The sequence below is a fragment of the Pleurodeles waltl genome, chromosome 6, assembly GCF_031143425.1.
Source record: "Pleurodeles waltl isolate 20211129_DDA chromosome 6, aPleWal1.hap1.20221129, whole genome shotgun sequence".
In the NCBI taxonomy this organism is placed as follows: domain Eukaryota; kingdom Metazoa; phylum Chordata; class Amphibia; order Caudata; family Salamandridae; genus Pleurodeles; species Pleurodeles waltl.
In genome coordinates, this window is record NC_090445.1 from 46,287,817 (window position 1) to 46,313,463 (window position 25,647).

Below are 25,647 nucleotides of genomic sequence, written 5' to 3' on the forward strand. Positions count from 1 at the left end.
CACTCCCAATTCCAGCATCTTGTGGACTTCCATCTTGATGCTTTCCTTAACATGGTCAGACTGTCTGAAGATTTTGTTCTTGACAGGCATGCTGTCTCCTGTGTCCACATCATGGGTACACAGGTGTGTCTGACCAGGGGTTAGGGAGAAAAGCTCAGGAAACTGTTGTAGGACTCTCCTACAATCAGCCTGCTGTTGGCCAGAGAGGGTGTCTGAGTAGATCACTCCATCTACTGTGCCATCTTTTGGGTCTGAGGACAGAAGATCAGGGAGAGGTTCACTCTCTGCCTCCTGATCCTCATCTGTTACCATTAACAGATTCACATCAGCCCTGTCATGGAAGAGCTTAAGGCGGTTCACATGGATCACCCTCTTGGGGCTCCTGCTTGTGCCCAGGTCCACCAGGTAGGTGACCTGACTCTTCCTCTCTAGCACTGGGTAAGGGCCACTCCATTTGTCCTGGAGTGCCCTGGGAGCCACAGGCTCCAGAACCCAGACTTTCTGCCCTGGTTGGAACTCAACCAGTGCAGCCTTTTGGTCATACCAAAACTTCTGGAGTTGTTGGCTGGCCTCAAGGTTTTTGGTTGCCTTTTCCATGTACTCTGCCATTCTAGAGCGAAGGCCAAGTACATAGTCCACTATGTCCTGTTTAGGCTCATGGAGAGGTCTCTCCCAGCCTTCTTTAACAAGGGCAAGTGGTCCCCTTACAGGATGACCAAACAGAAGTTCAAAGGGTGAGAACCCTACTCCCTTCTGTGGTACCTCCCTGTAAGCGAAAAGCAGACATGGCAGGAGGACATCCCATCTCCTTTTGAGTTTTTCTGGGAGCCCCATGATCATGCCCTTTAATGTCTTGTTGAATCTCTCAACTAAGCCATTAGTTGGTGGATGGTAAGGTGTAGTGAATTTATAAGTCACTCCACACTCATTCCACATGTGCTTTAGGTATGCTGACATGAAGTTGGTACCTCTGTCAGACACCACCTCCTTAGGGAAACCCACTCTGGTAAAGATACCAATGAGGGCCTTGGCTACTGCAGGGGCAGTAGTCGACCTAAGGGGAATAGCTTCAGGATACCTGGTAGCATGATCCACTACTACCAGGATATACATATTTCCTGAGGCTGTGGGAGGTTCCAGTGGACCAACTATGTCCACACCCACTCTTTCAAAGGGCACCCCCACCACAGGAAGTGGAATGAGGGGGGCCTTTGGATGCCCACCTGTCTTACCACTGGCTTGACAGGTGGGGCAGGAGAGGCAAAACTCCTTAACCATGTTGGACATATTGGGCCAGTAGAAGTGGTTGACTAACCTCTCCCACGTCTTGGTTTGTCCCAAATGTCCAGCAAGGGGAATGTCATGGGCCAATGTTAGGATGAACTCTCTGAACAGCTGAGGCACTACCACTCTCCTAGTGGCACCAGGTTTGGGGTCTCTGGCCTCAGTGTACAGGAGCCCATCTTCCCAATAGACCCTATGTGTTCCATTTTTCTTGCCTTTGGACTCTTCAGCAGCTTGCTGCCTAAGGCCTTCAAGAGAGGGACAGGTTTCTTGTCCCTTACACAGCTCCTCCCTTGAGGGTCCCCCTGGGCCTAAGAGCTCAACCTGATAAGGTTCAAGCTCCAAAGGCTCAGTTCCCTCAGAGGGCAGAACTTCTTCCTGAGAAGAGAGGTTCCCTTTCTTTTGCTGTGTTGCAGTTGGTTTCCCAACTGACTTTCCTGTTCTCTTGGTAGGCTGGGCCATTTTTCCAGACTCCAGCTCTACTTTTTCACCCTGTGCCTTGCATTGTGCTCTTGTTTTCACACACACCAGTTCAGGGATACCCAGCATTGCTGCATGGGTTTTTAGCTCTACCTCAGCCCATGCTGAGGACTCCAGGTCATTTCCAAGCAGACAGTCCACTGGGATATTTGAGGAGACCACCACCTGCTTCAGGCCATTGACCCCTCCCCATTCTAAAGTAACCATTGCCATGGGATGTACTTTTCTCTGATTGTCAGCGTTGGTGACTGTGTAAGTTTTTCCAGTCAGGTATTGGCCAGGGGAAACCAGTTTCTCTGTCACCATGGTGACACTGGCACCTGTATCCCTCAGGCCCTCTATTCTAGTCCCATTAATTAAGAGTTGCTGTCTGTATTTTTGCATGTTAGGCGGCCAGACAGCTAGTGTGGCTAAATCCACCCCACCCTCAGAAACTAGAGTAGCTTCAGTGTGGACCCTGATTTGCTCTGGGCACACTGTTGATCCCACTTGGAGACTAGCCATACCAGTGTTACCTGGATGGGAGTTTGGAGTGGAACCTTTCTTGGGACAGGCCTTGTCTCCAGTTTGGTGTCCATGCTGTTTACAGCTATGACACCAGGCCTTTTTGGGATCAAAGTTTTTACCCTTGTACCCATTGTTTTGTGAAGAGGCTCTGGGCCCACCCTCCTGTGCAGGTTTTTGGGGGCCTGTAGAAGACTCTTTACTATTTTTAGTTTTGGTTGTCTCATCACCCTTCCCCTGGGGAGTCTTTGTGACCCCTTTCTTTTGGTCACCCCCTGTTGAAGTCTTGGACACCCTTGTCTTGACCCAATGGTCCGCCTTCTTTCCCAATTCTTGGGGAGAAATTGGTCCTAGGTCTACCAGATGCTGATGCAGTTTATCATTGAAACAATTACTTAACAGGTGTTCTTTCACAAATAAATTGTACAGCCCATCATAATTACTTACACCACTGCCTTGAATCCAACCATCTAGTGTTTTCACTGAGTAGTCAACAAAGTCAACCCAGGTCTGGCTCGAGGATTTTTGAGCCCCCCTGAACCTAATCCTGTACTCCTCAGTGGAGAATCCAAAGCCCTCAATCAGGGTACCCTTCATGAGGTCATAAGATTCTGCATCTTTTCCAGAGAGTGTGAGGAGTCTATCCCTACACTTTCCAGTGAACATTTCCCAAAGGAGAGCACCCCAGTGAGATCTGTTCACTTTTCTGGTTACACAAGCCCTCTCAAAAGCTGTGAACCACTTGGTGATGTCATCACCATCTTCAAATTTTGTCACAATCCCTTTGGGGATTTTTAACATGTCAGGAGAATCTCTGACCCTATTTATATTGCTGCCACCATTGATGGGTCCTAGGCCCATCTCTTGTCTTTCCCTTTCTATGGCTAGGATCTGTCTTTCCAAAGCCAGTCTTTTGGCCATCCTGGCTAACTGGATGTCCTCTTCACTGGGGCTATCCTCAGTGATTTCAGAGGTGTTGGTCTCTCCTGTGAGGGAACCAGCATCTCTGACTATTATTTTAGGAGTCAGGGTTTGAGGGACCCTGTTCTCCCTAGATAGGACTGGTAGGGGGGAATTGTCCTCCAAGTCACTATCCTCTTCCTCTGAGTTGCCACCCTCAGAGGGGTTGGCCTTTTCAAACTCTGCCAAAAGCTCCTGGAGCTGTATTTTGGTAGGTTTGGGGCCCATTGTTATTTTCTTTATTTTACAGAGTGACCTTAGCTCCCTCATCTTAAGATGGAGGTAAGGTGTGGTGTCGAGTTCCACCACAGTCACATCTGTGCTAGACATTTTGCTTCTAAAAGTTGGAATACTTTTTAAGAATCTACAACTGGTTCTAGAATCTAATTCAAACTTTTACAAACTTTTAAACTCTAAAAGAAATGCTAAACAGGATCTAACACAAGGCCCTAGCAGGTCTTTTAAGAATTTAGAAAACTTTTCAAATTGCAAAAATCAATTTCTAATGACAATTTTGGAATTTGTCGTGTGATCAGGTATTGGCTGAGTAGTCCAGCAAATGCAAAGTCTTGTACCCCACCGCTGATCCACCAATGTAGGAAGTTGGCTCTGTATGTGCTATTTCAAAGTAAGGAATAGCATGCACAGAGTCCAAGGGTTCCCCTTAGAGGTAAAATAGTGGTAAAAATAGATAATACTAATGCTCTATTTTGTGGTAGTGTGGTCGAGCAGTAGGCTTATCCAAGGAGTAGTGTTAAGCATTTGTTGTACATACACATAGACAATAAATGAGGTACACACACTCAGAGACAAATCCAGCCAATAGGTTTTTGTATAGAAAAAATATATTTTCTTAGTTTATTTTAAGAACCACAGGTTCAAATTCTACATGTAATAGCTCATTCGAAAGGTATTGCAGGTAAGTACTTTAGGAACTTCAAATCATCAAAATTGCATGTATACTTTTCAAGTTATTCACAAATAGCTGTTTTAAAAGTGGACACTTAGTGCAATTTTCACAGTTCCTAGGGGAGGTAAGTATTTGTTAGTTTTACCAGGTAAGTAAGACACTTACAGGGTTCAGTTCTTGGTCCAAGGTAGCCCACCGTTGGGGGTTCAGAGCAACCCCAAAGTCACCACACCAGCAGCTCAGGGCCGGTCAGGTGCAGAGTTCAAAGTGGTGCCCAAAACACATAGGCTAGAATGGAGAGAAGGGGGGTGCCCCGGTTCCGGTCTGCTTGCAGGTAAGTACCCGCGTCTTCGGAGGGCAGACCAGGGGGGTTTTGTAGGGCACCGGGGGGGACACAAGTCCACACAGAAATTTCACCCTCAGCAGCGCGGGGGCGGCCGGGTGCAGTGTAGAAACAAGCGTCGGGTTTGTAATGGAAGTCAATGGGAGATCTAGGGATCTCTTCAGCGCTGCAGGCAGGCAAGGGGGGGGTTCCTCGGGGAAACCTCCACTTGGGCAAGGGAGAGGGACTCCTGGGGGTCACTCCTCCAGTGAAAGTCCGGTCCTTCAGGTCCTGGGGGCTGCGGGTGCAGGGTCTCTCCCAGGTGTCGGGACTTAGGATTCAAAGAGTCGCGGTCAGGGGAAGCCTCGGGATTCCCTCTGCAGGCGGCGCTGTGGGGGCTCAGGGGGGACAGGTTTTTGTACTCACAGTCTTAGAGTAGTCCTGGGGTCCCTCCTGAGGTGTTGGATCGCCACCAGCCGAGTCGGGGTCGCCGGGTGCAGTGTTGCAAGTCTCACGCCTTTTGCGGGGAGCTTGCAGGGTTCTTTAAAGCTGCTGGAAACAAAGTTGCAGCCTTTCTTGGAGCAGGTCCGCTGTCCTCGGGAGTTTCTTGTCTTTTCGAAGCAGGGGCAGTCCTCAGAGGATGTCGAGGTCGCTGGTCCCTTTGGAAGGCGTCGCTGGAGCAGGATCTTTGGAAGGCAGGAGACAGGCCGGTGAGTTTCTGGAGCCAAGGCAGTTGTCGTCTTCTGGTCTTCCTCTGCAGGGGTTTTTCAGCTAGGCAGTCCTTCTTCTTGTAGTTGCAGGAATCTAATCTTCTAGGGTTCAGGGTAGCCCTTAAATACTAAATTTAAGGGCGTGTTTAGGTCTGGGGGGTTAGTAGCCAATGGCTACTAGCCCTGAGGGTGGGTACACCCTCTTTGTGCCTCCTCCCAAGGGGAGGGGGTCACAATCCTAACCCTATTGGGGGAATCCTCCATCTGCAAGATGGAGGATTTCTAAAAGTCAGAGTCACCTCAGCTCAGGACACCTTAGGGGCTGTCCTGACTGGCCAGTGACTCCTCCTTGTTGCTTTCTTTGTTCCCTCCAGCCTTGCCGCCAAAAGTGGGGGCCGTGGCCGGAGGGGGCGGGCAACTCCACTAAGCTGGAGTGCCCTGCTGGGCTGTGACAAAGGGGTGAGCCTTTGAGGCTCACCGCCAGGTGTCACAGCTCCTGCCTGGGGGAGGTGTTAGCATCTCCACCCAGTGCAGGCTTTGTTACTGGCCTCAGAGTGACAAAGGCACTCTCCCCATGGGGCCAGCAACATGTCTCTGGTGTGGCAGGCTGCTGGAACTAGTCAGCCTACACAGACAGTCGGTTAAGTTTCAGGGGGCACCTCTAAGGTGCCCTCTGTGGTGTATTTTACAATAAAATGTACACTGGCATCAGTGTGCATTTATTGTGCTGAGAAGTTTGATACCAAACTTCCCAGTTTTCAGTGTAGCCATTATGGTGCTGTGGAGTTCGTGTTTGACAGACTCCCAGACCATATACTCTTATGGCTACCCTGCACTTACAATGTCTAAGGTTTTGTTTAGACACTGTAGGGGTACCATGCTCATGCACTGGTACCCTCACCTATGGTATAGTGCACCCTGCCTTAGGGCTGTAAGGCCTGCTAGAGGGGTGTCTTACCTATACTGCATAGGCAGTGAGAGGCTGGCATGGCACCCTGAGGGGAGTGCCATGTCGACTTACTCGTTTGGTCCTCACTAGCACACACAAGCTGGCAAGCAGTGTGTCTGTGCTGAGTGAGAGGTCTCCAGGGTGGCATAAGACATGCTGCATCCCTTAGAGCCCTTCCTTGGCATCAGGGCCCTTGGTACTAGAAGTACCAGTTACAAGGGACTTATCTGGATGCCAGGGTCTGCCAATTGTGGATACAAAAGTACAGGTTAGGGAAAGAACACTGGTGCTGGGGCCTGGTTAGCAGGCCTCAGCACACTTTCAATTGTAAACATAGCATCAGCAAAGGCAAAAAGTCAGGGGGCAACCATGCCAAGGAGGCATTTCCTTACAAGGACTAAGCAATTTTATAATCTAATGGGAAAGAGCCATAGTAAAGATTTGACCAAATCTATGAGACGAGCCGCTTGCCCTCTACACGGGTAGAATGTGTTCCTTTCTAAAGGTTATCCTTTTTAATTGGAATGGAGGAAATGCTTCAAAATCATGCTCTGTTTGTAAGAGCCTATTAGTATAAGCACTTGGTCTTCAGCTTCGTATAGTTGGCCCTAAAAACTCTGGATGCCTGTCTTCGTTGGTTAGTTAAAATCCCCATGGCTGATGAAAATACCATACTCCAGGAGATAAAAAAACATGCTATCAGCAAATTACACTTCAGCATTTTCAGTGCTTGAAAATAGCAGTAAGGCATCTCAGATTCTACAGCAGGGATGCCCAAAGTACGTCCCGGAGGCCGTTTGCAGCCTTCCTGGCCTTTGCATTCAGCCTCTGGACTGCTGGTTACTCGACTTAACACCAATGTGCAGAAAGCAGTAAAACGGGCAGGCTTTATTTACACATTAACTAAAATAAAACGAGAAGCAAAGAAGGTATCCTGCACCACTAATACAAGCATCTTCATTTTTAAAGATATTGTGCAACAGTTGTAAAAATAAGATACTCTTCAAAATTCCAAAAAGTGTATTACATGAAAAATACAGAGGCGTTTCATCTTAATGCATCAGATTATCCCATTGTTGGGTATTTATTAAAAGTGATAGTCCTCAAATGTGAACTTAGTAACAATCATACCTTCCCCTCCCCGACAAAAATGCCATTAGTTAACCAGGAGTCAAGTTAGTTGTCATGTGCAGCCGCTATGTGGCCTACGTTTTCATTATACATGGAACTACATGGTAGTTCATTAAATCAAACACGAGATTTTGTGCAGGGCACATACTGAACTCGTGTATTTCACAGTGCTCTCATATACGATAATGAACAAAAATGATGCACAGTGAAATAAAATAATTGGCTAGGATCACACAGTTTGGTCAAATTGGGAAGCTGGGATTTGTATGATTCTTCCGAAGACTAGAGGCTTAATTTAGAGGGCATCTTGGAGTGAAACCCTAAAAATAACTCCACTATTTACTATGCACACCATATCCGTGCTTCGCATCCCCTGCGTCCACCTTCCAGTCCATCCTGCCCACTGTGCTATCATTAACACAGCTCTCCACCATACCACAGGCAATAGTTTTCACCCCTGGGAAAATGTTTGTGAGTTCCACTGCTCTACAGTTGCCTCTAGAAAGGTTAGTATTGGAATCTTCAGATGCAGTATGAAAAGTTTTAATAAGAAAGCATGAACAAATATAGGTTTAATAAATATATAGTCAATATTGACTTAGAATAGAGAATCATGTTGTTTCTAAAACAGCTGTATTAAGATCAATGCTGAACTATTTACTTACCCTTTAAGGGCATACTCTGTATAGACTTTTTCGAAAACTTAGAAGAGGGGTGACTGAGAGATAATACAAGGAAGTGGGAAGGCCCAAAACCTGAATATTGTAATGTTGTCTGTGCAACATAGGGATTCAGGCTATTTTGCATATTCTTTGTGCCTGTTCTTTGTTAAGTTTCAGATGCAAATAATCTTCAGCAGATGTTTCACCTCCTAATATAAGACCAGCTTCTCAAGCATTGCCTTGTGTAAATAACCCTCAAAATGCTTCTCCTTTTTTTTGTTTTTAAACATTTTTTAACAATATGTTTAGACTTGTACATTGAATTGTCATTAGAATGACAACTGTTGGTGTTTTATGTAAACATGTCAATCGCTTGATGAGATCAATATCAACTTCTAAGCAAACAAACTGAGTTGACTAGCAGGATCCCTAGTTATTTATATTGCTGTGGAATAGGATAATTCGCTGCACCTAGAGCTTCTTAAAACACAAATCTTATATTTGTTTACTAAAAATAAAGATTTCTGTGGCAGAAGAAGTGACAACATGTGTATAATACAATACATATAAAAGGAATAGGTCTGGAATGAATCATACTTTAAAAAAATAAAAATCTATTAGAATGCTATACAAATACCTTATCTGTAAATAGCACAGGGAGTGCTATGGTAGAATTATGATAATTCAGAGTTAGTTAAGAATTTTGTATAGCACTATTGCTTTGAAACTCATTATTAAGCTCAACTGCTGTAGTTCATTACCTTTGAGAGATACCTGGTTTAAGTGTTGTATTCAGGAACAGTAGTATTAACACATTGAAAACTTTGCATTAAGTGAATGCAGTGACTACTTAGAGTTATGTACCTTACAGTACATTGTCGCTAGCTCAAAATGTATGTTTTTTAAAATATTTTATTAATAGCACATTCATGCAGTGGTGTTTTTATGAAGAAATAAGGCTTTGCCTATGATTGGTTTACTTGATACATTAGTTTGAAATCCTGAAATGTCATATTGTGGTTTGTAATTGTACATTCATTGGTCTACGCCTGCATATATGCGTAGGTTGAAATGCACTTCGGTTTTTAGAATAAGCATTTGTTTGAATTAATTTACTTGGTTTCTAATGTACATTCATGAGAATGGTTATACATTTGGTTACATTCTTTTCCAGGTTTTCTAGATAGTTAATGAAGTGGATTTTGAACCAGCTTATTTAGCTAATGTCTATTTAATTTTTGACTTGGTAGCCACTGAGCTTGCAAAACGGTTTTCATGTACTCACTGAATATGAACGTTTTCTTTCTTTTCACACACACAATAGAAATAAATCTTGAACATTTTTAAAATGTTTATGTTAAATGCTGGCAGCAGTTTTTTAAAATAATTTACTAAAGTAGGTTTGGGCCAAGTAGATTATATGTACCTTTCAAATTTGATTACATTTGATATTGTTTTCAAAAATTCATGCCGTTAAGTTTTTTTTTTTCTTTAGAAACCCATTTTAAAATATTACTCAACAACTGATTTGGAACTTTGAAATCTTTGATATAAAGATTCACTGAAAAAAGCAAGGGTGACAGGGACGTTATAGTTAAGTCCTGAATTTACTTCCACACAATCAGAGAAATTCAGCAGTTCTAGTTGCCTGATCTAACTATAACTTGCGCCCCTGTAATGCACTGCTTATGACATTGCACATTACATCACTCATGACATAATCAGTGACATCGCTGATGACTTCATCTAGTATCTGTAAGTGGTCATATGTATGTGTGACTGAAGGCATGAGTGCTTGTATTGGTGAATTAGTAGTTGAGTTACTTTCTGTATGAAATGGCCAGTGGATGTGTTACTAGGTGTATATATGAGGAAGTGGCTGTGTGATAGTCTGTACTGGTACAGCGAGTGGGTGTCTGAGTAGCTGTACAGCTGAGAGAATTTGTACAGAGGACTGCTTAGTGTGCAACTCTCTGTTATTGAGAACATGGATGAGTGGATGCCTTTAAAAGTGGCTGTATCCACAGGTAAGTGGTTCTGTTACTTCTTGTGTGGTACAGTAAGTGTATGTGTGGGAAGGTGTACACATAATAAAGAGGATCTGTTAGTAGCTGTATAGGTAATTATGTATGTGTGTGAGAGGTTTAATTGGAGAATGAGTAGCTACAATAGCGTCTTTATTAGTCAGTGGGTGGTTTAGTGAGTGTATTAGTGACTGATTTTATCTTTGAGTTGCAGTTCCCATAACTGAGTGCTGTATCAGTGAGTCATTGTGAGAGTGAGTGGATGTGTGAGTAATTTATTCATAAAAAAGTGGGTGAGTATATGTTTTGGTGACTGGGAGTATGAGTTGTATGGGTGATTGAGTGTGTAAGTCTTTGTATTTGTTGGTAAGTGGTTGTGTAACTCTGTATGGGTGAATTCATGTGTGTGCTTTTTGTTGTATGTGTGAGCCAGTGGATGTATCTGTGGTTTTATGCATTTTATAGTATATTTGTGAGTCATATATGGGTGAGTGGGTATATCAGTGGTGTATTGTTCTGTGGGTGTGTGACTGGATGTATGAGTGTGGTAATAGCATAGCTAGTTATGTATGCGTGAGTGGGTATGTTAGTGTTGAGTGAGTAGGGTTGTGGCAGTAGTTGTATTGCTCTGTCCATGAGTGTTTTAGTATTTGTATGTGTGGTGATCTATGTGAGTTTGTGTAAGAGTATGATTCGGTGTGTAAGTGGTTCGGCGGGTGATGTCATTTGAAAAGTCATCAGTGATGTCACTGACTATGTCATGAGTGATGTTATATGTGATGTCATAAGCAGTGCATTATAGGGGCACATGTTATAGTTAGCTCAGGTAACTATAACTACTGAATTTCTCTGGTTTTGTGTAAGTAAATTCAGGACCCAACTATAAGGTCCTTGTAACCTGTGTGTGTTTTTCAGTGAATTTTAAAGATTTTTTTAATTCTATTTCCTAAGTATACCGTCCCTGTAACCTTTGTTTTTGTCAGTGAATTTCTATGTTCTTTTCAATTCTAATCTCTGACTATAACGTCCCTGTAACCTTTGTTTGTATCAGTAAATTTCCTTTTTTTTTTTTACGTATGGTAATTTTAATTTGTATATGTTAATCCAACCACCACCGCACATGGCTGAAGGGAGTTGGCCGCAGCCTATCTCTTTGGGTGTTAGAATAGGTGTAAGAGGGTGTATCTGGGGTGGGAGTAGCTGTGAGACTCTCTATCAGTATGTGATCAGAGTTCTCTGAGAAAGGTCTTTCTTCATCATGCCCTGCTAATCTGACCTATTCCCTTGTGCACAGTCTACTGCTCTGTGCCCACCCCCTCTTGGGAAAGATTTGTTGAGAGTCAGTGTAAAAAACAGGAGACCTTTGTGTAGTGCTGTAATTTGTGAAGAAGCAAACCTAGTATGTTTTGAGATCTGTAGATCAGGAAATAGCTTGTAAGGTGGTTAACGGATGATTGTAAGTTGGCAAACAAATGGCCATGTCTGAGAGTTGGAAGCAAGCAGTCTGTGCTTTTGTTGTTTGTTTGTAAAGTCCAATTGAGGCACCTTCTGCCAGGAGTAACAATCTATAGAACAAAATGCCAAAATACAGGCAACCGAGAAGCTGAATGAGTGACAAATTAGAGGATTCACATTATATCTCCTGGCAGTCATCCTTTCTTGGCAGACATTTGTAATAAATTATGGAATTTTTATTTTATTTTATTTGTAATCCATTTATTTTTTCCTTTCTTCAGTGAGTCACTGGTGTTACCTATGAAACTGCTATTTTAAAAGTCAACACTCCATTTGTTGACATGGCGTCCCGCAAGCAGCAGAAGCTCTTGCGGTACGTGGAGGAGGGCAGCGTGCTCAAGCTGAAGGCCTACCTGCGCAAGCACCGGGGCCTGGACCTCAATTTTGCTGTTCGCAAGGGACGCACTCCCCTCCACCTGGCCTGCACCTTGGAGGACGATGCCGTGGTGCGCCTGCTGCTGAAGTACAGCGCCGACCCCTTGCGTCAGGACCACCGTGGCAACACAGCTCTGCATTTGGCTGCCAAGGTTGCCGCAGCCAAAGGCAAGACAGGTAAGGCACTGGCACGCAAGCCGCCTTCTGTACAGCCCGGTCACCTAAAAGTCAATTTAGCAACTTGTGCAGCTCATACATAAGGGCCTTCACGTCCTGTTGGTATTGATCATTAATCTGTAACCATATTATTTTCACACTCACCTGCTGATCTTTTTTGTTATTCTGGGAACAGTAAGATTTGCTAATCCGAGCAAAGACGGAGTAGCAGCAAAAGCTTCTAGCAAAACTAAAATAAGCGTTTTTATCCTTTCAGTATATGAGGACTTGGTTGTCCTGCTGCAGAGACACAGCCCCAGTGCAATGAATGTAGCCAATCATGCCGGGAGGACGCCTGAAGACCTATTGAGAGGAAAGAAGGGTGAAACGGTATGTATTTAGAATGTATGAGCATTTTGGCTAGAAGAGGGGTCCAGGGAGGAGCAGTATTGGTGTCAGTCAGAGGGCCCTCTATTTTTCCCTCCAGAGAACACAGCTGAAAAAGACCCCAGTGCCAGTCAAAATAGTGGCAAAGACAAAGAGCTCCTTTCTGATCCGCTCCCATGCAAGCAACATTTTCCTTCCCCCAAACCAGCATTCCAACACCTTTATCCTTTCTGTTTCTGTCTACTGTGTACACATTTGTGTTCCCTTAGCCACCACTCAATCAAGCTTCTAGCAACCATGTCTGCCCTCCTGGCCTTTCTAGCATGGTCATTTCATCATTCACACAGGCCGACCTGAAGCACCTCCGGGGAGCACCGGCGATGTGTCCCCAGGGTTACCTATGCTAGGGGAGCACTGACTGTGTATCAGGGAAACACCAGGCATTGTAGGCGTCACAAGCTTGTGCCTGTGTGCATTATGGGACACATGGTGATGTGCAGCTGGTGCACGCTAATGTGCTAAGACTGCTCATAGTGATTTCGTAGGGGAGAACACGTTAATGTGACCCACGTCATATGGCATTTTCAGCCATGGATGCACCCCAGCATACTCTATAAGGATGTTGAAAGTCACAGAGGAGTTTCGTGACCATATAGCGGAACAAGGCTTAAGCAGATTTCCTTTATAAGTTCAAAGAACTCAAAGGTTACTTGCAGTATCCTTTTAATGTATGGCAGAGAGACTTTTATTTCTCATAATACATGGTCACACCATCTTACTTTCCTTAAATACTTGGTGCCTTCATATGAAAAAGATGGTAAGGCTGCAGAAATGAGGAATAAAAGCAGAATCTTTAGTGTTAATTACAACTTATCAAAATGCATTTAATAAGTTGTTCCAAAAAACATATCAGTTTACTGTAAATCAAATCACCCATGCTCTAGCTCACAATGTGTAGAAATGTGCAGAAAGATAATATCTCTCCTGAAATGACCTACAGCAGTGGTTCCCAAAACTTTTAGAACCACAACCCATGTTTTATAAACGCAAGCTTTTGGGACCTACCTGCTTTAATGGATATGAGTCTGGGAGGGGAGGAGGGGGTGATTTTTTTTTTAATGTAATAACAAAATTGTTTGTACATGTCACAATCTTGACCACACTCTTCGATTCGATATTGATGTGACCCCAAAAATGACAGTACCCCTCACCCCCTCAAAAATAGCACATTTATCATATAGTACGGTGACATCAACCTGTAGGGGTCAAAAGTAATGTTGTCAAAGGAAGTTCCACCAACCGTATGTATATTTGTAAACTACTGTGTAGTATTAAATAGTATGTGCGTGTGTGTAATACACATACCTAACCTTTTCTAAAGAAAGTGTTGTTATTGTGTGCCAGTGAATGGTGATTAGTAGCCCACACCACCTCCCCTGAGTAGGCCATGGACTGCTCTGCTTCGCTACCCAGAAAGAGAGTCAAGTGCCACAGTGGGGTGCTTGGTTCCCAGTGAGGGGGTTAATTGTGGAACTATTATTATCACAGGCTTCACATGCTGCACAACTAATAGTCTGATTTCCTTACAGTAAGAAATAACGGAGACATTCACTGAAAAGGTTTGAGACATTATAGTTAGGTGAAAAATGTAAATAAAAATACTACATTTTAAACTAAAAAAACACTGAAAATCACCATTTATAATTAACTGAAGTAACCATAACTCAGACCTCGTCCTGCTTATTACCTCACATATTACATAACCTATGACACGTTCTATGACATCTCTGATGACATCTGAAATGACATAATTGATGACAGCACTGTGCATGGCGAGGGTGGAACTTATAGTTACTTTAGTTAAGTATAACTGGTAGATTTCAGTAGTTTGTATTTTGAGTTTACAATATGAAATTTTAACTGACATTTTTACCTAACTAAAACATCACTTCAACCTTGGTGTTTTTTTTTCATTTGAAAGATATGTAATATACAGGGTGGTGGCCACTTAAGGTTCAGACACTTTTTCAATTCAAGAGACATTTATTGATTTGGCTATACCTTTTGATTCCATGGTTGCCAGATTTGCACAACTTTGACAAATCATCAGCTTAGTTAACTAAGGACTGGCATGCCAATATTTTTGCAGATACCTGCAGGGGTAAAAATGTTACACTGTGGGGCTAAATAATTCCATAGGAGATGTCATTCATGTCTACAGTCTGAACTACTGAATGGCTTTACATATGGCATGAAAGTAGATCTTCACTCTGAAAATGTGCTTTTGGTGGTTTGGTGTAAATCCGTTCAGTATTTTTTCAGAATGTAGCATTAAGAAAAGTTGCTGATTGGGCCTTTAAGAGTTGGCACTTTTGTATATCTTTGCCACTTTAACTCAAGAGTCATGGGTTGTACTTTCTGTCAATGACATTTTTCTATTTTTTTAAAGAAATCTGATAGGCTGGATAAGCGCTTGGATTTTTTTTTTAGCCACCGTGAAACTGTTGATTTGGCTGTGACTCAGGCACTGTGGAAAAACATTTGCACACCCTATTCTACTTTAGTATAACATTCAGTGGTTGCATCATGTCCATTTGAATGAAATCACGGCTTAAGAAAACCCATTAAATCATATGACCTGGGACACAAATATATACAATTATAGAGATTGTTGGTTCAGCAAAGTGACTTATCCTATTACCCAGTGCTGCCCAATTATAAAAAATAAATTTGGGGCACATCTCCCCAACCTCAATTTGAGGATGTTTAAGGGATTCAGATCTCAGTTTTTTCCGATACCAAAGAAAATATTGTTACTTTTGAGTCCAATTTCCAGCACAAAACTTGGAAGGATCTTAAAAAAGATGTAATAGCTTTGGCTGTATATTGATTTTCACCAACTTTATACGTATTACAAATGTGACGAGATTGCGTTTCCATTTCCTCGTAAGCTATGCACATTCAGCATGTTTGCCCTTTGCAGGGATCACTGCCTTCATTCCTCCAATGATTATGACAACTCTTGTTGTCCTCAAGGTATGGCAGTGCATCTCTTCTCCATAAGAAGTCCTGGGCAGCAAGTTTCTCTGCTTTCCACGCTTTCTTAGTGTAGCACATAGAAGTAGGTTTTATGGTGCAAGGTTTTAAATGACATTTAAAACATGTTAGAAATGTTCATTTTATTCTTGTTGCTCACAGTGTGCCATCTTGCTGTTTTTATGATATCCTACGTTGTTTAAGATGTGCAGAGGTTTCCCTGTTGTAATAAATGCTTTCATCAAAGTGCTGTGTGTGTGTGATACTGTGAATAACAAAATAGATGTGTTTCTATTACCACTGTGCCCTTGATCCCATTGCAGGGATTGTTAGTAACCCAAAAACAATAACCCTCCTTCATCAATGTACTGGCTCGGGTTCTGCAGGACTACAGTAACCAGTCTTTCATACTCAGTGCTGGTGCACTGAACTGAGTTTACCTTTGTCACCTGTGGATAGGAAAGCAAACCTTGTTGAACTACGCCACAGTCGTGGCTTATGCAACAGTCATGCAGCAGGTCTCTCTATGGCTTCTCCACAGTTGGCACTTGATAACTGTTGTGAGCACATGATTTAACCATGTTTGACTGTCCTTGTTGGTAATTTGTTCTAAATGCTTTAGGATTGGAGACAGTGAACAAAGATTATTTTTCTCCAGTAATTCGGGTATTTGATTTATGAGCCCTCTGTGTCACCATTGATCCACATAATTTCTTGCTCAGCCACAATTTGTTTTTATTTGTAAAAAAGTTGCCAGTATTCCTTAAAAGGAATGGGAGAGAGGTACACTTTAGATGGGCATATATAGGCTCCTGAGGTCACAGATTTCTTAAAGCTGTACATGGTGCCTGGACAACTACTAGAAAGCAAACAACTATCATTAATGCATACGTTCTAAGCATTTACAGGCAATAAGTGTCCTTTTTACGTACTTCTCCGGTGCTTTGGTGTCTTGTAAACTGTAGGCTTTGCTCCTTATGATTGATAAAACACAGCTTTTATGTGTTTTTAAGTTAATGTGCATATTTTGTTTTCTCCTTCCCAGGGACCCCCTCCCCAATCGTGTGGTAGTGAGGGACTTGATGGAACCTTCAGGAGGAGTGAGGAGCAGCAATTCCGGGACAAGCTTTTTGGCGAGTGCATGGATGAATACCAGGAGGCCTTCGGCCGCTATGACGGTAAGAGTGGTAGACCTTTGTAGAGGTGAGGCCTAGGCATACTCTGCATTGTACTTACCGTATTATTTTTTAATTGCTTTACTTTCCTTGAATAACATTTTTTCACTAGATCAGTACAGGATGTAAGACAATAGCAAAATATAATAGAATGGTATAGTGTGAAATTCGATCTTACACCAGTATCCTTGTTTTCTTACTGTTATGTTTGTAGGATAAACATGTTTGAAGAATGTCTGTGTTACTGCAAACACTTATATCAGTTTTCTTGTGCGCCATAGATGACTTTTCGAGGACTGATCCTGAGCCGGAGAGCCACTTCGAATGGGCGGAGCGCATGGCAAAAGAATACGACAGAAAACGGCGCCATGCTAATCCCACCCTCAGAGCAAAAGCAGCAGCAACTGCTGAGAAAGAACGGCATCAGCAGCAACAAGAAGAGTTCCGGCGGAAGCTGGAGGAGGAGCACCGGCGCTACCAGCAGAGAGCTGACGCGCTGCGCGAGGAGCTGGCGCACAGCAAGAAGCGTCAGTACGAGCGGCGCTGCGCCAGTGTCTTCAGCAAGGACTCTTCCCGCCCCCTGCACTTCCGGGACATCCCCTGGCCTGGTGGTAGCGGGGGCAGCATTGAGGACATGGTGAACGTCATCACGCACGGCACTGACGTGACAGACAGGCCAACCTATCGGAGCTACCTGCGCCGACAGCAGGCCCTCTGGCACCCAGACAAGTTTCAGCAGCGCTGCGGGGCCAGTCTGGAGGAGGCCGACCGCCAGCGCATTCTGGACACAGTGATGGCACTTTCGCAGAGGCTTAACAAGTTAGCTGAGGATGCCAAATGATCTGGAAGTAGCACTGATATATGAAAAATCCTCTTAATTTGTTTAGATATTGACAGTAAATTACTTTGAGACTCATCTTGTTTACTCACTACCCTTCTTACTATAACGACATACGAAGCCTCCAGCCAGGCCTAGCTGAATCAGAACAAATGTGCAATCAGCAGGCGCTTCCGGGCAGTAGAACTAGGAATGTTATTCCTGCTGAGTGCAACTTAGATGGCAAATGGTAGCAGATCTAAACTTAGGGGTACCAGTAGGTTGCATTGGTTGATCTTGGACATTAAGTTGGACATAGTGAGCCAGTGTAAAGGCCTAATCCCTTCTGAGATCTGCTCTTTACTCCTTAGTCTACCTCAATCAATCAATCAATCATTGGATATTATAAAGCGCACTACATACTCGTGAGGGTTTCAAGGAGCTGGGGGGGGTAGGGGAGCTGGTGTTACTGGTCGAAGAGCCAGGTCTTGAGGAGTCTTCTGAAGGTGAGTAGGTCTTGAGTCTGTCGCAGGTTGGTGGGGAGGGTGTTCCAGGTTTTGGCGGCGAGGTGTGAGAAGGATCTTCCACCGGACGTCTTTCTTCGGATGCGGGGGACGAGGGCGAGGTTAGAGGAGCGGAGCTGACGGGTGGGGGTGTAGAAGCTGAGTCTGTTGTTTAGGTAGGCTGGTCCGGTGTCGTGGAGCGCTTTGTGAGCGTGGGTAAGAAGCTTGAAAGCGATCCTTTTGTCCACGGGGAGCCAGTGAAGGTTTCTCAGGTGGTGGGAGATGTGGCTGTGGCGGGGTACGTTGAGGATCAGTCAGGCGGTGGCGTTTTGGATGCGTTGGAGGCGTAGTAGGTCTTTCGCTGGGATGCCTGTGTAGAGTGCGTTGCCATAGTCCAGCCTGCTGCTGACGAGGGCCTGTGTCACTGTTCTTCTTGTTTCTGTCGGGATGCACTTGTAGATTCTGCGGAGCATGTGGAGTGTGTTGTAGCAGGAGGAGGAAACTGCGTAGACCTGTTTAGACAAGGTGAGGAAGGAGTTGAGGATGAAGCCCAGGTTGTGAGCGTGGTTGGTCGGTGTCGGTGGAGTTCCTAGTGCGGTGGGCCACCAGGAGTCGTCCCAGGCGGAGGGGGTGGATCCGAGGATGAAGACCTCCGTCTTGTCAGAGTTTAGTTTCAGACGGCTGATTCTCATCCATTCGGCGATGGATTTCATCCCCTCTTGGAGGTTGGTTTTGGCGGTGCGCGGGTCTTTGGTGAGTGAGAGGATGAGCTGGGTGTCGTCGGCGTAGGTGAGAATGTTGAGGTTGGGTTGTCGGACCACTTGTGCGAGGGGGCCATGTAGATGTTGAACAGCGTCGGGCTGAGGGATGAGCCTTGGGGGACGCCGCAGACGATGTTGGTGGCTTCGGAGCGGAAGGGGGGGGAGGCAGACTCTCTGGGTTCTGCCGGAGAGGAATGAGACGATCCAGTTGAGGGCTTTTCCTTGAATTCCGGTTTCGTGGAGGCGTGATTCCAGGGTGCGGTGGCAGACTGTGTCAAAGGCGGCAGATAGGTCCAGGAGAATGAGGGCTGATGTTTCGCCGTTGTCCATTTGGTGTCTGATGTCGTCTGTGGCAGCGAGAAGGGCGGTTTCGGTGCTGTGGTTTCATCTCAAGCCGGACAGGGAGGGGTCTAGGATGCCGTTGTCTTCGAGGTGGCTGGTTAGTTGTGTGTTGATGATTTTTTCAATCATCTTTGCTGGAAAGGGGAACAGGGAGATGGGTCGGAAGTTTCTGAGGTCGTTGGGGTCTGCTTTGGGTTTCTTGAGGAGGGCGTGGATTTTCGGCGTGTTTCCATTTTTCAGGGAATGTCGCAGTTTCGAAGGAGGTGTTGATGACCTTCCGTAGTTGGGGGGCGATGGTGGCGTCGGCTTTGTTATATATGTGGTGTGGGCAGGGGTCTGACGGAGATCCTGAGTGGATGGGGTTCATGATCTTGCGTGTCTCTGTGTCGCTCACGTTGGTCCAGGAGGTCAGGTGGTTTGCACAGGTGGGGTGTTCGGGGGTGGGGTCTGGCGTGGGAGTGGCATCAAAACTGTTGTGGATGTCGATGATCTTCCGGTGGAAGAAGGTGGACAGTGCGTTGCAGAGTTCTTGGGATGGAGGGATGTCGTTGACGTTGGTGCTGGGGTTGGAGAGTTCTGTCACGATGCTGAAGAGCTCTTTGCTGTCGTGTGCGTTGTTGTCCAGGCGGTCTTTGAAGTGGGATCGTTTGGCTTGTCTGATGAGTTGGTGGTGCTTGCGGGTGGCGTCCTTGTGGGCTATGAGGCTGTCAGGTGTGCGTTTGAGGAGCCATTCCTTTTTTAGCTTCCGGCAGTAGCGTTTGGAATTTAGCAGTTCGTCGGTGAAACAGGTGGCTTTTCTTCTGGCTTGGTTGTCAGTGGTTTTTTTGAGTGGCGCGAGGGTGTTGGCGGAGTCGTTGATCCACAGGGTGAGGTTGTTGGCGGCGGTGTCTGGGTCGGTGGAGTCGGGGGGTGGGTTCTGGACGAGGGCATTGGTAAGCTGGTCTTCCGTAACTTTGTTCCAGCATCGGAGGGGTGGTTGTTGGGTGCGATGGTGCTCGGTATGTTTTTTGTAGGTGAAGTGGATGCAGTGGTGGTCGGTCCAGTGGAGTACAGTGGTATGGTTGAAGGTGATGTGGGCGCTTGAGGAGAAGATGGGATCAAGTGTGTGGCCGGCGATGTGGGTTGGTGTGTTGACGAGTTGTCTGAGGCCGTGGTTGGCGAGGTTGTCGATCAGAGTAGTGGAGTTGGTGTCGTCGTTGTTCTCCAGGTGGAAATTTAGGTCTCCGAGGAGGATGTAATCCGTTGAGGTGAGTGCGTGGGTGCTGGTGAGGTCGGCGAGGGATTCGCTGAATGGTGCTCGTGGTCCGGCGGGGGGTCTGTAGATGAGCGTTCCTCTGAGAGTGGTGTTGGGGTTGGTGTGGATGCAGAAGTGTTAGGTGTTCGGCGGTCTTGAGGGAGTCGTCGGTGTGGGTGTCGACTTTGAGGGAGGATTTGTGGGCGATGGCTATGCCTCTTCCGGTTCCGTTGTTGCGGTCCCTACGGATGATCTTGTAGCCGTCTGGGATGGCTATTGCGATGTCGGGTGCTGAGGAGTCGTTTCACCAGGTTTCGGTCAGGAAGTCTACGTCTGGGGCGGTGGGGGTCGAACAGGTCCCAGAGCTCGATGGCGTGCTTGCGTGCAGAGCGGGTGTTGAGGAGTATGCAGTGGAGGTGGTTTGTTCCGGTCTTTGAAGTTTTCCTTGTTCTGTCGCAGGTGAATTTGCAGGCGCGGCATGCAAAGGGTCCGTGGGTGGTCCTTCGTGAGGACTGGGAGCATGCTGTGGTGCGGCCGGGGTTGAGGGCGTTGAGTTGGTCAGCCGTGTAGCGGCGTCTGGAGGCGCAGGGGTCTCGTGGACCGGGGGGTGGCGCTGGGCGCGGTCCAGGTGCGGACGGGCGCAGACGGGCTTGCCTTTGGCGCGCCAGCGGCGCAGCTGCGCCGTGGCTGCCATAAGAGGAGGGAAGGGTGGGAGTGGCAGCTGGGAGGTGGGAGGGTTCGTCCAATGAGAGGGCTAGGGGGTGGGGCCGCAGGGGGCGCAGCGGCGGGAAAAAGGGAAGCAAAAGACGGTGAGAGAACGAGGGGGGGGCGTGAGGAGCCGCAGGGGCGCAGCGGCGGGAAAAAGGGATGCAAAAGATGGTGAGAGAACGAGGGGGAGGCTGGAGGGGCCGCAGGGGACGCAGCGGTGGGAAAAAGGGAAGCAAGAGTGAACGGCAAAAGGTGGTGGTGGCGCGGAGGGCAAAGCGGGGAGCGACCTACCTGCAAGCAGGGTCAAGGATCCTCAAGGATTTTAGGGATTGATTTGCTATTCTAGTACTAAGAATGATTGTTGTAAGACATACCCTCAGAAGCAATGCTTTGTTTGTGCTCAAGCGCTGTACAAGAATCAGAAATGAAAATATTGTTATGACCTAGTATTGGTCCCATTGCTGAGAGTGTAGTGTTTGGTGTATTGCAAGAACGGTTGGCGCTGCATATCCATAAACCCCCAGTTTCTGGTGTTGCTCCTGGAGAACTGAGCAAGGAGAGTAGTAACAGCTCGCATCTTTCTTGTTTGTTTTTATTTAGCATTCATCACTTGGCTGGGGCATACATAGATTATATTGGAGAGAGATTTTAGGCTGCGGTGAGATGAGCTGGGAGAGGAGTGCGAGTGAAGAGTGTAGGATAGGCCTGGGAATACAATGCAACAGTGTTCAGGTACATACGGATTTTTGTAAAAATGCAAAGTGTTTACTGTCCCTATTTTCAGGCATTCGTTTTCCTCGTGTAAATGTTGGAGGAGTAGTGGGACACGGTAGGAAATCCAGACAGTGTGTATCGGATGTTAGTGTTGGAGCACATGGATTATAGATCTGATGTTTGCTACCAACCAGGGAGTAACAAGGGGAGACCGGTAAGAGGTACAAAACGAGAGCTGCGACCCGTTGGAGAATTTTTTATGTCGTTCCCAAGTTTATGGCAGGAATGTCCAGCACTCCTGTGACGTAAAGCCAGCAGCCTTCTTGCATGTAGAAAATGTCCCTACATCGTGGAAACAGGTTAGACTTCTTAGCTAATTAATTGCTTGCACAGAGGAAGCTTCCGACCTGGAAATTCTTTGTTTGCATTTCCTTTTCCATTTGTGCAATTAATAGTGGAATTGCAATTGCCATTGGTAAAGAGTCCCCAGCAGGTGATTGCCCTGGGAGGAGCTCCGCCTGGTAGCATGATTCACTGCAGCTAGTCTTTGAAAAAAGGAGCGTTCTAAAACTGCAGTCAGGCAGCATTTCTGGCTTGCAACCCCTGCTTGAGATAGGTGGCAATCTTTGCTCCAAGGTGAATGTCAAAGCAAAAGATGTCTTTGGCTGCCCTGTCTGCCTTGATGTCTGTTGATTCAAAATGGGAGTTTCAGAGTGCTGCAGTGGCAATTGATTGCTGCAGTGATAATACCGAAGTGGCTGACATTCTGGTACCTTGAGAGCATGAATACTTAAAGTCTGAAGTCTTTTCTCATTTGTCCCCAATATATGAAGTCTTTAACATAGTTCAGCTTCTCTGGATTTATTGTGATTGTAGTATGTATCCCTGATCTGTAATTGAAGTGCTTTTGTTCTGGCTATGTTGGCTAGGTTGAGCGAGTTCTCCACGTAGGCAATTAGTTGAATCTTCATACAACAATTACAGGCCCATCACACAACACTCCTCTGGTCTTCTCAAAAAAATCTTTTTAGGTGGGTACCTTTCTGAAAGCAGACCTATACAGTTGAATTGTAGTGTTCTTCAAGAAGGTTGATCAGGTAAGCGTCCACCAACCTCTCCTCAATTTCTCTCGAAGGCGAGTCGGTCTACTTTGTGTAATGTGGAGATGGAATTGAGGAATGTTGCGCACAGAAGCAACTTAGACATGGTTGCATAACTATGTATTATTATTTGTACCACAAATACCTATATTGTTGGTAGATTTGGCCTAAAACCTTCCTATATGGGTGTCTTCCGGTCCTGTAGGTAGGTTGATGTGATCCTTACCATGCGCTCGGCTTCAACATTAATGAAAATGATTGGTCTTCAATTTCATGAAACGTCTGTAGGACCTCTTTTGTGTATATATGACTTTTGCTCCAGGATTATTGAATACTGAGCAAGCATAAATTATTTTGAAATCGTTTGGAAAGAATTAGTATCCACCGTTGCTGAAAGCAAAGCATGTATTGTAAAGTGCCGGACCTAAAATGAAAGAGCAAAGAACGCTCCCAGCGCGTGTGAACAAGCCTAATATAATCGGTTGAACAGTTCAATTCACGCAGACAAAAATATTGGTCCACACGAGGCTTCTCCCCCACATCCCCAAGACGCCTTAATTCCTCATAATCATAAAGCGCTTTGGCTACAACTTTCTTATTTGTGCCTGTACATGAGTACAGGTCAGCGAACAAGGTTTGCATCCCAATTTGAGTAAGCCCCCTGTTTACAAACGCAAACCATGGTATAGACAGCCCATTGTCAAGAAACAAACAAGCCAATATTCTCTCTTTAGTCAAGACAGCCTCAGAACTTTGCCAAACAGCAAGCCATAACATAATCGGCTGCACCCTTATCAGATCTTCAATACAGGGAAGTCCTAATTTATTATGAGAGGCTGAAATAGGAACTGACAAAAGCCTTCTACAGAATCTCTTCTCGCAGTATAGTCATACAGTCAGCAATTCCCCACACCACAGCCCCATACATGGCATTTGGGACACTCAGAAATATATATTTTTTACCAATGAAGCCACAAAACCCGCACCCGTGGGCTGAGGAATACTACATAGCGGCCCATAAGCAGATGAAAATTTAGTAGCTCGCTGAACAATATTAGCTGTACAAGAACCCTGGGCAGAAAAAATAATACCCAAATAGGAGAAATTATTAATACTACTCAGGTGTTGTTTACCAAATGACATGTTCAACAAAGAAGAACTCTTAGGGCGGCAAGGCATAATATGGGATTTGCTAAAGTTAGTTGGAAGATCCATAGAAGTCATAAAAACAACAAATGCATGAACTAGCTGCTGAAAAACTCTGGGAGTGCGTGCCAAGAGCACTGCGTAGTCCGCATACAGTAATGTGGAAAATATTTACCCTGTGTGACTAGGACATCATGAGTGCCCTGTATCAAGTGCAACTGCAAATCATTTATATAAAGAATAACCAAAAAAGGGGCCAAAACACACCCCTCCTCACTACTCAATGAATTCCAATGTCCCCTGACACATTGCCCTGCATACTAATGCGGACCCGAGCCCTCTTATCTTTGTGGATAAGCAAGAAAGTGAACTAGGTCTGTGTCCAGACCTCGCACGGCAACTGCGTGCCATAGCTTGGCACAGTTCACACAATCAAATGCTGACGGGAGGTCCGTGAACGCTAAATAAAGCAGGGACCATTTCGCCATTGTATACTTGCCTAAAACAAAACTAAGATTAAGACATTGTCAATAGTTCCAGTTTTACACCTGAACCCATATTGACATTGATGTAGGACAGACTCCCCCAGGCCATAATCCTGTTGTAAATAATTCGGCCTAGAATCTTAGCAGTTGTATCAATTAATGATATTCAACATTGATGAAAATGATTGGTCTTCAGTTTCATGAAACGTCTGTAAGACCTCTTTCGTATATATGACTTTTGCACCAGGATTATTGAATAGCAGGCTGCTGATGAACGATCTCCTTTCCTAAAAACAGGCACTATTATTGAAGTACCCCAACTAACATATAGGGGACAATGGGATAAAATATTAAAATCATTAGTAAGTAAAGGAGCCCAAAGGGCAATGTTGTATTTAATAAGGTCAATAGTTACCCAATCAGGCTGGGAGTGTCACGCCGCGGCTGGGCCGCGGTAGAAGCCGTGGCCTGTGTTAGGGGTCGCGGGGCCCGCGGTGGCCCTTTTCTTCGGCCGCACGCTGTTCTTTTGCCGCGGCGAGGCCGGAGGCCCAGGATTGGGCATCAGTCCTCGCCGCGCACAGCACGCGACGCAAGTATTGTAGTGGGGTGTCTGTGCCCCCCCAGCATCACAAACTCACCGGGTGCCCATTTCAGGGCCTTCCTTTCCTCCTCCTTATTCCTGGAGCCATGTCTTCTTCCCAGCATACCTTGCACCTCTCTTTTCCCTGCATGCATCTGTTCCCTTTTTTCTATGGTGCTTTTTCCTATCTATTGCTATAGCCCCTTCCCAATCCAAAATGGTGGTATTACTTCTTCCTGTCTATCACTTCCTGTCTGGGGGTATATAAGGGGAATCAATTCTTCTCATTGCGTTGCAACACTTCTGCTGTGGTGGTCACGCTCCGGGTGGTATTCACTTGGACTCCAGTTGTTCCTGTTTTTTCCTCTGCTTTCCAGTATTTCCAGACTTCTGAGTGCTAATTTCTTGTGTCCTTCTGTTCCAGGGAGTTTCTGTTGGAGGTTTGTTTCCTTTGGGGTTTTTCCTCTGGGACTCCTTCTGGAGGGCACGGACTGTGGTGGCGTACTATTGTCAACAGCACCGTGGCTACCGAAAGGGGTCTCCCCTACCTCGGTCAGAGTAGGACTTGCAGGGACCGGGGCAGCACACCATCCCTCTCTGATATAGACGGTAAGCCAAGGGTGAATCGTGACAGATTGCAACGCCCAAAACTTCAGTCGTGGTCCGGAACCATGGAG

General features: G+C 45.6%; 1 protein-coding gene across 2 annotated transcripts in view; it reads left to right on the plus strand.

The window, feature by feature from the left end:
• The window catches only part of NFKBIL1 (NFKB inhibitor like 1), a 32,649-nt gene extending 15,153 nt beyond the window's left edge, over nt 1-17,496 (plus strand). For both annotated transcript variants that reach the window (XM_069237229.1, XM_069237230.1), the window contains 4 exons: nt 11,673-12,003; nt 12,260-12,372; nt 16,451-16,583; nt 16,862-17,496. In XM_069237229.1, the coding sequence (XP_069093330.1) occupies nt 11,733-12,003; nt 12,260-12,372; nt 16,451-16,583; nt 16,862-17,421 (1,077 nt within the window). In that variant the 5' untranslated portion in view covers nt 11,673-11,732 and the 3' untranslated portion in view covers nt 17,422-17,496. The remainder of the gene's footprint in view (nt 1-11,672; nt 12,004-12,259; nt 12,373-16,450; nt 16,584-16,861) is intronic.
• The last annotated feature ends 8,151 nt before the right edge of the window (nt 17,497-25,647 follow it).